At 32.5% G+C, this 14,712-nt stretch overlaps 1 protein-coding gene across 1 annotated transcript; it reads right to left on the bottom strand.

Moving 5' to 3' along the window:
- Positions 1–5,357: 5,357 nt before the first annotated feature.
- LOC119080646 (adult-specific cuticular protein ACP-22) lies at positions 5,358–10,146 on the bottom strand. The gene is made up of 5 exons (XM_037189059.1): positions 10,002–10,146; positions 6,972–7,187; positions 6,091–6,187; positions 5,954–6,023; positions 5,358–5,882 (listed from the first exon to the last, which is right to left on the bottom strand). The coding sequence occupies exons 1-5, from the start codon at positions 10,011–10,013 to the stop codon at positions 5,804–5,806; spliced, it is 474 nt and encodes a 157-aa protein (XP_037044954.1). The 5' UTR covers positions 10,014–10,146; the 3' UTR covers positions 5,358–5,803.
- Positions 10,147–14,712: the final 4,566 nt, after the last annotated feature.

Genomic DNA, 14,712 nt, shown 5'->3' with positions numbered 1-14,712 from the left:
TGCCACGCGCATCCGTGTACTGTTAAATCCGTATAAACACTCATAAACCAGTTTGCTTTGTACCAGCTGAAAATCAGCTGGAGCAAACATAGACTAATGCTAATATTTGATTGCCCTGTAATGTAATCGTAATGTTCGTCAAAAAATTAATTCTTTCTACAGCAATAAAAATATAACTTCCAGAGATGTCAATCCAACTTATTCTTGTGACGATTCGTACATTATACTCTTGAATTGATTCTTGTGAAATAAATAGATCGATAAACGCACACAGCGCAGAAAATTACAATTCTCCCAGTGAAAGTAGTAATTCTAAGTTACCTGTTCTTGCTCTACAAAAAGGTAGGTATGATAAAACTAATGACGTAATAGATTGTAGCTATATGTCACTTGGTATGAGAAACTTTTAAAGTTAGAAGTAACATACCAACATTCGTCATCGATTCCAAAATTCTTACACATAATTAATACTTACAACCACGAGCCTTCATTATATAATTACTGTACATACAATTACCATTAACCATAAAAATACTTTCTTAAAAAAAATTCTTGTAGGTAATGCTTCTGGCCACTTAGCGTAATTTCAGCTGCTGTGTATCCAATAGATCTCTAATTTTGATTGTACATGTACCTTTCTGTTAACATACATTTTTACATGCCTAATACAACATAAAATTTTGTGAATGAAATATCTGTTTACAGAAAGCAGGATATTGAGTTGCACTCAGAGACCCTTCGAGTCGGAAGATGCCGCAGGGCTCTGCAACTTTTGTTCTGGTATCACTGTTATCAGATGTTGTGTTAAGTTCGATGTCACTGAAGTTTTTGGATAGTTTACAGTCGTATGTAATCATCTGTTATCGACAGTGATGAAAAAATTTAGCAAGGACCTCTAGCAAACTACGATGATATGGTTTCCATTTTTGAAATGTTAGTTGGCAGGGTAACTTGCGTGGTTTTAATCTATTACTATGCATACATATAGTAAAATTTATTGGATTAATGTGCAATAAATGCAGTTGCTTGCATTCAATGCACATTCCAATATAATTTGTACCACAAACGCATTAAAAATCGACAATATTTTACGGAAAATGAATAACAAATTGTTTGCAAGTGTTATATTTGTTGCCTCTCCCACACACTCCATGTCTACACTCTTAACAGAGTTCCTTCTCAATGCTTGAACACACACAAAAAAAAAACTTTAATTCAGCACGTTGCTCAACATTGATCTTAGAAGTGTGCTGCAGGTTAGATGTTGGTTTAAATTGCGCAAAATTATGTATTTTAATTTTAATGAATAAATTAATTTTATTTGTTTTCCTTCATAACTTTTTTTTGTTAATTTTATCTCGCACTCAACAAAACATTTTGTTTATGCTTAGCCAATCTTTGTATGGAATCGTATAACTGCAATAATGAGTATTACGACGGGTTGAGTAAACCAATGGTTACCATAAAATAATAATAATAAAATCGATCATAAACTAAGTTTTATTACTGTTCGGTTTAGTAAGATGTCTGCTACAGATTCAATTCAAATTCATAGATAAATCAGAGAACCAATGCAACATTAAAACCTTCAGACGTAATTTCAATTAATTTGACTGTTGAATTGGAATTAAAATTAATACTATATTACTTCCGAGGTTCCATGTTGTGTATTTGATAAGTGGGGTGTTTGCCCCGAAAGTACATGCACTTACCTTTCTAATAACATCTCACACGACCCTGTACGGCTCGTGTAACTGGAGAAATTTTTGTAAGAAAATTGCATGTTTTCGGTTTTTGATCACCTTACACTAGCCACACAAGCTTCGAAGAATTTTTTTGAAAGTGGATTTGGCTTTTGGGGTCGAATACCTTACTGGGCACATATAAAAAATTCCATCATGGGGACTATGGCAACAATCAGTCATCATTTAACAATAAACAAGTCATACTTTTCGTCAAGCTTTCGAGTGAAATACCTTACTTAGCAATGGGACAAATCCTCATTCCATCATTTGACCCATCGTTAAGTAATTAAATCACGATGGGTAACAGACTGGCCAAAATGGTGGCAAATCAATTTCTAATTCCTTTCAATTCCGTTTAATTACCTATATTACCGGAGCAACTCGTCTAATTGCCGAATTTGCTCCATTTTCTTTCAATTCCGTTCAATTCCTTTCAATTTCTTTCAATTCCCTTTCAATTTCTAAAGGTACTTCCTGTCAATCATTTTAATTGGTCTCAATTCCTTTTATTTCTTTAATTACCGGATTAACACCACTACTTGCCGGATTTGCCTTTCAATTCCTTCAATTCCACGAATTTTCGAAATAATTGAAATAATTGCTTGACACTTTCAAATAGATATAATGTCAAAGGTAAACCCTTACGCATTTTGGAAAAAGAACAAAAAGAATCGTCAGACTATATATCAAACTAAAATTTGGAACAGCTATATTGTCCTACATTTGTGACTCATTTTGTTAAAATCTTTACTTTTTACTCATAGTTATACTACTTTTTAGAAGAGATTTTTCAATTTCAATTTAGATTAAACCGTCGAATTGACTGCAGTTTGTTTAAAATGACAACTTTTCTTCAATTTGTTGCCAGAAATCGGTTTCTGTATATTCCATGACAATGACTGGAAGAAACTAAATGAATTGAATAGAACACAAACAACTTCGGTAAAAATGTAAAATAATCGGAAACTGAATTGTTTTCCGTTTCTCATAACGCTGCAAAAATGTCCCTTCTTTTTCGACGATTTTCTTTTGTATGACGTGTGAATGCTTAAAATGAACCTTAGATAAAATTAAATATTTACTTACAATTTGATCCGATGACACCTCCGGATAAACACAATATGAAAATTTAGCCCGTATTTTAATATTGTGTTTATCCGGACACTCAGGAAACACGAATTCAATTATATGTTTCACGATGTGAAATGAAAATAATTGTCTTATCACAAAAACACCTTTAAGAGACATCGGTACTTTTTCATACCACAAAACCCGAAAAAACGACCCGGAAACTGTCGATGTATCGATGTAAGGAAGTCATAAAAAATGATTGGAATATGCTTCAGAAAGGTAATTTGGACTTTCGCCGTTGGAATTGCGGTCTTACATTTTCCATAAATAAAATTTTAATGAAGTAATGAAATCAAAATACCCTAAAATTTTCACAAAACTGCTCACTTTCCTGACAACACCAAAAATATCACAGCACAAGAGAAAAACTGCCACTGATTCGGTTGGAATTGCGGTCATAAATTTTTAAAATAAGTCGTTAAATTTCACAAATGTTAAAAAACAAACTGCAATAGGCTTCAGCATTATCAAATTATAATAAAATGGCGTCACAAATGGGTGGACATATGGGCAACCAAATTTGTGATTTGAAAAATAAAATAAATTTTTGATAATTTACACGATTTCAGCCTTTATTTATTTTTATTTATTTTTTTATTTATTTTTTTAATTTAAAGATAAACAAACAGGTTTGCACCCAATTACATGTTCACCTATCATTAATACAAACATATAGAAAGAAAGAAAAAACAAAATTCGATCAAACAATCAGAAACAGCCATGGCCGAGTAAAGAAGAATTAATAAAGAAATCAAAACATTGCGAATCAGAGATTAAAGAATGATCTAATCATTCCTTTAAAACTTGCCAAACTTCCCCTTTGAAAGTCTACAACATTAAAGAAATAATTGTGATTCCTTTGCATCCTATAAACAGGCGAATTCAGTTGGTAATTCGTTGACATAACTGGAAGATAGAAAGTCGCATTTTGCCTCGTTGATCTCACCGGTCGATGATATGTAAGGACCTGGCTAAGTGATGAATCAGCGAATCCACGAACCAATTTAAAAAGCATGATCTCATCGTTTTCAATACGTCTGGATTCAAGCGAATGCATCTTCAACCGTTTCAAACGAACATGGTAGTGCGGACGAGGGGTCTCAATATTGAACTTGAAATAGAACATCCGTGTAAACTTCTTTTGAACACGTTCCAACTGATCAATTGCATTAAGAAAACGCTGATTATACGCTGATTACCAGTGAATACATTGTAGACGTTAATATAAGCAAATAAGTGACAGAAAATCTACATATTTTAGTCAACATTTTGTATGTTCAAATTTAAATTATTGCGCTTTTCCGAATTTTCTAAGTTGTTTTGAGTTGTGATCGTTGGATGGAGCAAGTATCAATTATTAAGAAGCATCTTATTGGAGTGTGTCTTTGGAGGAACAATTATGCCTCTTAATGGAACAGATCAACACTGTATACTGTTGTTTATTGCGCGGGAGCTTTTAAAATTAAAACGAAAGGGAAATAATGTGGTTTTGCATTCGCTGATACTTCTTTCCTATAATCACACGTATCAGCATTTACTCTCATTTACTTTCAATTCCTTACAATTCCACATATTTCCAGTCAATTCCGGTCAATTCCCTAAGCTGTTTCTGAGAACAAAAACAAATATTTTAATCAAAAAATGAATTTAAATGATCGATAGTCGTTTATTACCACCTCATAACACATAACACGGGATCTGTTGTAACACTGGATCTGGTATATTCGCGACATAGCGAAGCGTATTTCTATTGATAAAGTGATAAAGAACCGTTCCAGGCAGACGCTGTTCCAGTAGTTAGGCCCTTAGAAATAAGGAAAAATACTGCATTTTGGCACCAAACTTTTTCCAAGGCTTGCAACACAAAAGTACTGTGTTCATTTATATGTGGAACGATAGTGGGTGAGGCCAGCTATCGCACCCCATTCCAAGTCTTTCCAAGACCAATCTTACAAGATTACAATAATTTAACATAATTATTTCTTGAGTTATAACACATTAAAATCGGAGACCGCTTGTTCCCAAAGTAATAAAATCACCTGAAGTTTTGACGATATGACTCTTAAACGAAATACTCGTATGATGGCTGTTTGGGAATACCATAGTTGTACGAAATAGTATGTGGATGAGTGAAAATTAAAAAAATTAAAGTACAATTCTTATTGACTGTGCCTCGCATCAAGTGAAATGAAGAAGTCAAGAGTTGTTGATTTTTTTTTGCGTGATGAATTATTGATTAAATCGATCGAAAGGAAACAGTATGTTATTTTTAAACCACAATATAGAAATTCATATTTTATTACATTTGTTTTATATCATCTAGCAACAATAAAATAATAATAATTCCGGTGCGTTATTCTTTCACATGTAATATGCGCAACATGTATGCTTATATTTTTTCCTCTACAAGAAAACAAATTATTACATCATCTTTCTACATTTACTACAATAAATTGGCAAAATGTTTAATTTTTTTTTTAAATTTTCATTACTCAACGATCTGCGAAATTAAAGTTAAAAATGAAATTTCCTTACAATTCAACCAGATGCTTACGCTGAAGATTTGTATTGTGAAAAGGGTGAAGACATAATAGTTACAATGAAAGTTACAGTCAAAAGCAAAAAGCTTTGCATTCGATGATTCAACAGAAACCGTCTAATGATCTTAATTAAAAAAGTACTTAGTCAGCATTCGATATAAGATTAGATAATAAAACAAAAATTATAATACAAAAGAATATCACAGAAACTGAATAAAATGTGATCAAATCCAAGTGGTGAAGCAAAAGTGAAAATAAAAAGTCTAAAGTTAAAAATCTAAATAAAAAAAAATAACGACGAAAAACAACGAGGATAAAAATGATAATTAGGAATCAGTTCAGTAACATAGAACCATTTTACTGGTGCAAACAATTTTGAATTTATAATTAGTAGTGGTGTTCATGTTCATGATGGTCATGGTGTTCGTGATGAACGGCTGGAGTTTTGTGTACCACAGCATTGAATCTGAATATGGAAATGTTAAAGCAAATCTTAGTCATATTATCCAATAAATTGTGTGTCTAATTTAAATTTACCCATTATGCTTATCGGCTGTATAATCTACGGTACGGATCGAACCATCAGGTTCAACTAGCGAATATTGACCTAAATGATTTGAAATTTCATTTTTTTAGACTCTTAATATTGCGAATGTAAATTTTGTTTTCTTTACCTTTGACAACATCACCATCACGAGTTTCATGTTGTGACTTCACATCACCTGTGTGGTAATCGTTGACTCCATATTTGAAAGCGTATTTCGGTGGAGCCTTAAAATTGAAGGGAGATTTTTATTTACTTGTTTTAGGACTAATGGCTAGGTTTATTGAACGGGTCACGTACTGAGTTTTCTGATTTGCCGTATGAGAAATTAGTTCCTGTAAATTTTTGGCTAAAAGTGATTGAAATGATCACAGCCAGTGATATTAAAGTTGAATTGATCAAAAACCAAACAATGGGATCAGCAGTTTAATAATATTAAAACTGGGAGACTTTGAACCGGTCAAAACAACGACGGATCATCTGCTTTCAACGTCAACGACAAACATAAGCCTTTTATTCTGGCTAGAGTTCTTTCATATAGCGAAATGAATGATATTAAAAATAAATCTAAAGACTTTGCATATAATAAATCACTTCAGCAAACGAAATAATAGAATTAATGATCATAGCGCAATACGCTTGCCTTTCAAAAAGAGTTGATCATTACTTAAACATTTCTGGATATTTGGGTTCTTTTCAGCAAAATATAAGCCAGAGTTGCTATAGTAGTGTGGGACTTGCTGCAACTTCTCTTATACACTCGTTAGTGGTAATTTAACTGACAATGTTATAAAATACTATTACGATGCACGAGCCAGTCAAATATTTCAATTGCAACTGATGCGCAACTCATGTAATTAGATTTTTTTTTCGTAACAATAATGATCCACATAACAGCTAATGAAACTGCTATTAATCGCGTATTATGTGTGCGATATATACACACGTCGTAGAAAGCGAACCAATTAAAGAGAAAAAGTCCATTGCCAATATTGGAAGACAGAAACTTACGTAATAGTCAACATGTTCATCTTCCTCGTGATGGAATTCATGTGCATGCTCATGATCGTGTCCTATTCTTTGGCTGGCAATATGATGACCGTAGTCAGCTTCACCGCCGTCGCCGCCAAATCCACTTTCGAATCCGTGCAATTCGTGGCCACCGTGATGGTATTCGAAGCCGGGATATGCAAATGTCATGCAGACTACGGAAGCGATGATTAGATACTGAGAAGCAGAAAAAAATAAATGATTAAAACGAAAATACAATTTTTCTGCAAGCGTCGTTACACACAATTTTCACATTTTCAATTGAAATTTACATTTCAGCATCTTATAACATATTTTGTTGTTGTAATTGCGGTTTTACATAATAAAGTTTAATGATCAAGAGTTTTACGACAGATTTTACTGGTTTTTCAAGTGAATATTTATTTGTCGAACGGAAACTTTCGTTTTCTTTTCGATTTGAACCAACAATGTTGCCTCTTCGACGGTGAGACGGGATTGTTGTGAACATTTTTATGCGCCAATTTGGACATAATAGTCGTATATTATGTTTATATATGGACGATTATCATACACTTGATTAAGTGAGCGTTTTACAGTTGTAAAATGCATAATCTTTGAAATAGATGTGACGGTGAAATTTCTTTGTTATTTTCCATGATGAAACGCATAAAAATTTGTAAAATTTATTATCAAAATTCTTATACTTTTTCACGAAGGATCGCGGTTGAAGATATTTGGATGGAAGTTATCGTTCATTGTGCTTAAGCAACGAACCACATGTAGTATGAAACTCTTTTTTTCAATCGCCTCAACATAGGCAAAAACTTTTATGGTTGAGATATATTCACTCTGATAAAGACTTCATTGCTCCGATTTTTTTTTGATTATTGTACCTACGCACGATCTTTTTATTCACAATTGAACTAGTTACGTTTGTCAAATTTTAATCCGTGAAAGTTCTCGATATCTCTCAAAATGAGAGAATGATATGAAAATCGGTTAATTATTTACTCTATATCCCAATCGTTTCCTTTATTTGTGATACTTCCTTCCACAGAATGGCATAAGATTTTAAGAAACTTTTTTCTATCATTGATATCATCAGTATAAGTCATTATATTGAACTTGTTCCGGTCCGAAATCACTTGAGTACTTTGCGTATATTTAAAAAAATATCAAAGATTTCTGTAGTTCAAACAGTTCTAAATTGAGACAATAAATTTAATCGACAGACGATAAAAAAACGAAATAATTTGTCAGTAATGATAACTTGAGGGCTGGATCTAATCTGAATGTTATGATATATACCTTGTATACGAACAATCTCGTCAATTTATCTCAATTAAAATTTCTATTACTTTTATTGACCAAATTAAATTACATTTTTGCCAACGGCATATTAAAATACCGCTGCTAATGAATTACAAGTGACATTAACCACTTCATAATTCTTCTCAGCCCACACACCATTACCTATCTCAATTAAATAAAATGCATCACACACAATCCGTTCGGCCGTTAAACCAGCTCACAACGAAACATATTAACGATTATTTTTTTTCCTCTGACCATCGACTTCGTAATATATATAAAATTGCACAAGACTGTGGTTATAAGTTAGTCATGTCATGTTTATAAACAAAACCAATTTCAAAATGGATAGTAGAAAACCAGTTCAGAGTCAATGTACAAGTTCACTTTCGTTTGATATTTAATGGATTTTCTCATCAGCAATACATACGGAGTTTATTGCACTTTGAGGTCATTGGTCATGTCGACAATTATATTTCTAATATATGCAGATGTACGCGAGTTTGTTTTTCACCGGTTAGTTAAATACTCTAGTACAATTACAAAAGAACCGTCCTGACAACAAAATTTATGAGTTTGTGTTGAGAGGATTAAGAAATTGATGTCAAGACAGTGCTATGCCCAAACCATTTAAAAATACTAAGGGACTGAATTCAAAACGGACACCCATTATATTCTAGGCTATAAATCTGGGCTGGTCTGTAGAGAGGTGCCACAATTTTTTTCAGTACTTCATTCAGGTGATATTGCTTCTATCTGGTAAAATATTCATGAAATATTATAGCTGTGAAGTTGATTCACAAAAAATAGAGCGTAAACCTTAGTAATTGAACGACGAAATGTAATTAAACTATAAGAAAATCTACTACATCTGAGCTTTAGTTTCCATATTGTATTGCCTCAAACAACGAATTTGTTAGAAAAAACCCATTAATTGCAGTCCTGCCAAGAAAAATATTAAGCGAAGAACGACTATTCATACGTTATCGCAAGCGACGGCAATAATAATGAACACTAACAGCTTGATTACCCTATATAGTAGAATTTATGCTACAACTAACGAAATAAGGGAATGGTGCAAACATTAGATGAAACTTCAAACAAAAGAAGTAACAGATTTGATAATTATCGACACTCTTGTCCCTTACAAAAAGGTTATGCAATATTTAATAACAAAAGATTTTCCGATTAAACCAGCATTCACGACATCTTTGGTAAGAAACCCCTATCGTCTAGCTTATTGCGTTACAGTTACAATAATTTTTTGGGTCGTAAGATTGAAATGCATGTCCCTTCAACTAGGTGTGTAAATATTACTCATGTCAAAAACTAGTTCTTTCTCTAATTTCATCGATAATGTACTCCTTCATCCACAGTCGAACCTGAGCATCAGTTCAATAATTATTGTAATAGCAAATGTGTAAACTGAGATATAGAATGCCGTGCCCGCCCACAATTACACTAGCATTTCAATTCTCAATAGCTCTATTCACTATTCGCTTGTTACAATGTTACTGGTACGAGGTATTACATGTAGTAAATACTTTATACTAGATACAGGTCCATACAGTACATCAGTTTCGTATCCTTTGGTCAGGATGATCTCCATTAAACACTTGAATGAATTCACAATAATATGATATCTTTACACCTCACACGTCTTACATATCCACATCACTTTAATTTTCATTATATATACGTATATGTTGTTATGCATACCTTGAATGCCATTTTATTTATTTTTTGTTTTCTTTTGATTTGAATCACTAAAATATCACAAGTTTAAAAATAACTGTAATCCAAAATTATGCTCTTGGCAGTAAATGATTGATGAAAACCGTTCAACTTTCGTTCAGTGAATGATATCGGCAAAATGAATTGCCTCTTCTTTTATATGCCAAAGAAAGCGAAATCAAAGGCATGCATGAATGGGAGTTTCGTTTGGCTGTTGGTATAGCCATACAATATAATTTTTCTCATGTTTGGGGATGTTCTATTGTTCGTTTCTTCGATGTTATAATGCAGGTATATGTGTATACATACATGTGAACTGTATTATGAGTTAAGCCTTGCATATTCTACATTGATTATGAATTGGAATGAACAATTTATTGTTACACAAAATTTGTATGCTCGAATTTGATTTGCAATATTTGTATTGTTGACTCTGTGGCTTTTCAATCGAAATTATAGCACATAGTTATTTGGTTCGGTAACACAGATTGCCTGTGAATTCCGCACATATTTCTGTGAGTCGAACGGCGAAAGTGTAAGATTAATGTATGATCCATTGATGGCAGCAATTGGAAGATGCCACATTTTTTTAAAACAATAACTTAGACATGATTCTATCTCATGTTTCAAAGAGCAAAGCAGTACAAAGAATTGAACATTAAACTGTTACATTCATCTGTTATCGACAACGACGACAGAAATAATGACAAGCTCTGGGTAATATGATAATTTAAATAGGAAAATGCATGCAAAAATTGAAGTAAAAGATTTGAAATTAATTATTTGATCGATGGAAGTAATGGACCCGATAATAATACTGATCATATGCTTGCCGTCCGTAACAGGTTAAATGTTTGCGGCATTTACTTCCTTTAATCTTTAAAATTTCAACGATGTGATGCACAATCTTGTACTTCATTTGTTTTAACTATATTTTGTTTTATAAACCTCAGCATTGTCAGTCTTCGTCGCTTATTTATCTTTCGTTGGTTGTTTTTGGTTGTCGGTTGTCGGTCATAAAAGTGGCAATTAATAAGTATCTCTTTCGATAACAGATGTTCAGTGTTGTGTAACATTTGTATCTACATTTGCATCATATCCGATCAAAATAATTTATAAAATTAGGTGACCTGACAATTGATAAATCACATTGAGCTTGAAAAAAGTCTAAATAAAAAACTCGTTGCATACGAAACTTTTTTGTGGATAATTATTTGGGACCATGCGACGAGTTAATATCAACAATAAAAAAAAGTTAACGGTACTTTTTTGAGAAAAGTCAATTTGAAAATATTGTCAACCCTACTGAAACTTTTTGACTTTTGAAAGTCAATATATTTTGATGCCACATTCACCACTTGATAGCCTCACGTCTTACCTTTACAACGACACCTCATTTGCTATGACCCGAACTGCATAGACCATGCTATTAGAGCTGACCCACCAATAACTGGTCCTACTCAAAATGTTATTTAATTGATCAAGAAAGTAACTTTTCTTTGGAATTGCGTTTATTTTTGTACAATACGTTAAATATGTTTGATTATATCCATTACTGTTGCTTGCCCGTTTACGATTGAGCAATTCTCAGTGGAAGTTCTCAAATGCCTAAAACATTTTGTCGAATATTGTGACGCCAATGTGTTTTTAAACCGTTAGTGTGGGCACGTAGTTGATGTGAGCCTTTACAATCACATTAGCGCGCAAAAAACAGTGCTTAGAACGAGCGTGGTAAATTTCTGCCATGGACGGAAGTGTATTGAGGAAAATTGATTCTCACGAGGAGAAACCCGAAAAAATGTGTTTATTTTGTTTTAAAATAAAAGACAGACTACAAAGACCAATTTTACAAACATTATGCCAGGTGGAAAGGTGGAAGTATTAGTTGGTCTTCTATCCATGGCAGAAATTTACCATTTATCATTTTATTGACTTTTCTTAACATTAACTCGTCGCATGGTCCTAAATAATTATCCACAAAATTTTTTCGTATGCAACGACTTTTTTATTTGGACTTTTTTCATGCTCACCGTGAAATAGGACACAAAATTCATACGGATAATTACATGACGACAAATACGATAAAGTCTAGTCGATAACGCAAAACGTTTACAAGAGTCTTCTGCTTATATCTCATCCAAAAAAGTTCCAAATGTGTCCTAGTAAGAAGAGAAATTTGTATTTTTGCTATAGCTTCCTGTCTCTTCTTGTTGGAATACTTTTAGAAGTATTTTTGGGTGAAATCTAAGCAGAACACTCTTGTAAACGATTGTACTGAAAATTGCGTTATCGACTACACTAATACTCAAGATTAAGCGTGTCCGCTTTGCATTTCAATAGTAAATTTGAATGACTTGAACAGGATACAATAAATAGATTGATCTATTACCTTATGTCTTTACTGTTTGTTAATCCACGTAAATAACATTTTGGGATTTTCTTAATTTTACTTCAGTGTTAGTATATTTTGTACCGTTTTTTGCCTTCGAAGACAAAAGTAGACCATTGTATTGGTATAAAAAAGTTGTGAGAGGCTTTGCGATTGAAATAGTCATTTTAATAGTCTGGAATCACTAGTACATTTGAGTAACAATTATCGATTCATATTTTTAGTGTATTCGTAAGTCTACAGCATACAGGATACATAAGTTTACGTTTCCAATGAATGCATGCTGCGTAGATTAATTTGTTGAAATTAGTCAATTTTAAACTACTAAGCCCACTCTGTAGTGCAATGGTTCGTTATCGCTACACATCATAATAAGTACTTTCGCACATAAAGTATTTAAGTTTTTAAACTTTTCCAAATTTTTCGTGTAAATTAGGTACCATTAACATTCATCTTTCACTAAATTGAGTTAAGTTTTATTGAACGAAATCAATTAAATCCATTATGCATTTGTATGTACACGTACAATTAATTACTGAATATATCATGGTCTAAATAGTTTCTTTAAATAAATAAAAAAAAGCATCAATTTTTACTGCCTTATTACGCATTCGCTTTTTTTTGCTGCAATTAATTAAGACTTTCAATTGTAACACTTTATTGTAAATACATGAACTTAATAATGTTAAGTAAAGGAAGTGTGAAAAGTCGTGGTTTTTGGTCGCTATTACAACCGACTCACACAACATTCCTGCATGATTGTATAACCTGCAACTTTTTCCGATCTCAGTTTTTTCAATAGATCGATGCAAAATCTTTTATCTCATCACTTTCAACATTTAAGACGACATCACTGCAATAGCCAGAGCTCATCAGATATTTAAATATTTTATTTGAAATCATGACGATACCAGGAGTTCCGATCCTATGTAAAACTTTTTTCTTATACATAGCTCACGCTTGAATAGCTTTCAGGACGTCCCAGCAGAAAGCTGTTAATACGGGTCGTTCCTCAGCAACAAATCGAAAAGTAATTCTTCTTATTACTTGCTTTTAACGAAACAATGTATATCGTGCATGTATATAGTGTCTGAAGAGGCTTGTTGATACAGTTAATGGTGCTTCCGAGTAAATTGATTTTCTCACTCTCTTAATTAATAATTCATTGAGTAAAAATGGAAACGGTAGTTTTTTAAGTAACACAATTCGAAATTGGTAAAGTGAAATGAACGTAATTGAATGTATATCCCATGCTATATACTCCTACTTTATGTACACATTATATTTTCGGAGGAGTCTGTATAAAAACATCTGTCTTTGAATGATTATGTAATTTACAAATCTCTTTACGATTGCTCAAATATCAGGTATCAATGCAAGCGGATTAGGTAAAATAATTGGGTCATTTTTCTCTTAGACGAAGGTTTCATCTTGAGTAATCAGTGAGGTAATTTAATGTGTAACTTGCAACATTTTCAATTTGTACAACAAGAATTAAAAATGTCACTAGATTCAGATTAGTGGTTTACAAACAGCATTACCAAATTCAATTACTTTGCATACTTGTTATGGTTAACACGTCCTCTCTTCGATACCACTATTGTTGGTTATAATTGACAAAATAAGAGCTGTATTCACTCTATGCATCATTATAGATTAAGAATATTACTGAGGAACTTAATCATAGCGTTCATTATTTGTGGGATCTGGTTGAAATCTATATGCGGTTTGGATATTTATTAGGTTTTAAATGTAAAATTGTTTGTAATAAAATTTCAATTATCTAATTATCCTCGATAATGAAACAATGGGCCCAGTAATTATCGGAGTGAAGACTATAGTTAATGCATAAATTGGACATGTATTATATTAGCGAATTATAATAAAACTGAAATTTCATTGATATGTCTTTGTTTCAATGAATGAAAAACATCGTTGCCTATTTGAAACGTAACAAGATGAATGAAATTTTAGTTTTTGTAATTCTCTATTGTGTCCCAGATTTCGGATTTCAGGTCCGACCTGTCAGATAAGGTTTCAGGTTGACTTGAAATTTTTAACATATTTATCCCCTGTCAGGTTTGGTCATACCTTTTCACCTTTTCCTAGCTTTACCTTTTATGCATTTAGCTGTGGAACAATGAATAGTAGGCGATAAATTAACTGAAATGTTTAATTGTTGATGTGAAACACAAACTGTGAAACTTAGTCATCAGAAAGTAAAATGCTCCACACAACCAAAGTCACTGAATGAATAAGCGATCTTTATCCGCAGAAACACGGAAGATTTTATAGACTTCATCAAGA

The sequence above is a fragment of the Bradysia coprophila genome, unplaced genomic scaffold (assembly GCF_014529535.1).
Source record: "Bradysia coprophila strain Holo2 unplaced genomic scaffold, BU_Bcop_v1 contig_350, whole genome shotgun sequence".
Lineage (NCBI taxonomy): Eukaryota > Metazoa > Arthropoda > Insecta > Diptera > Sciaridae > Bradysia > Bradysia coprophila.
The sequence above is the reverse complement of the archived record's forward strand: the minus strand, read 5'-3'. Positions and strand labels throughout refer to the sequence as shown.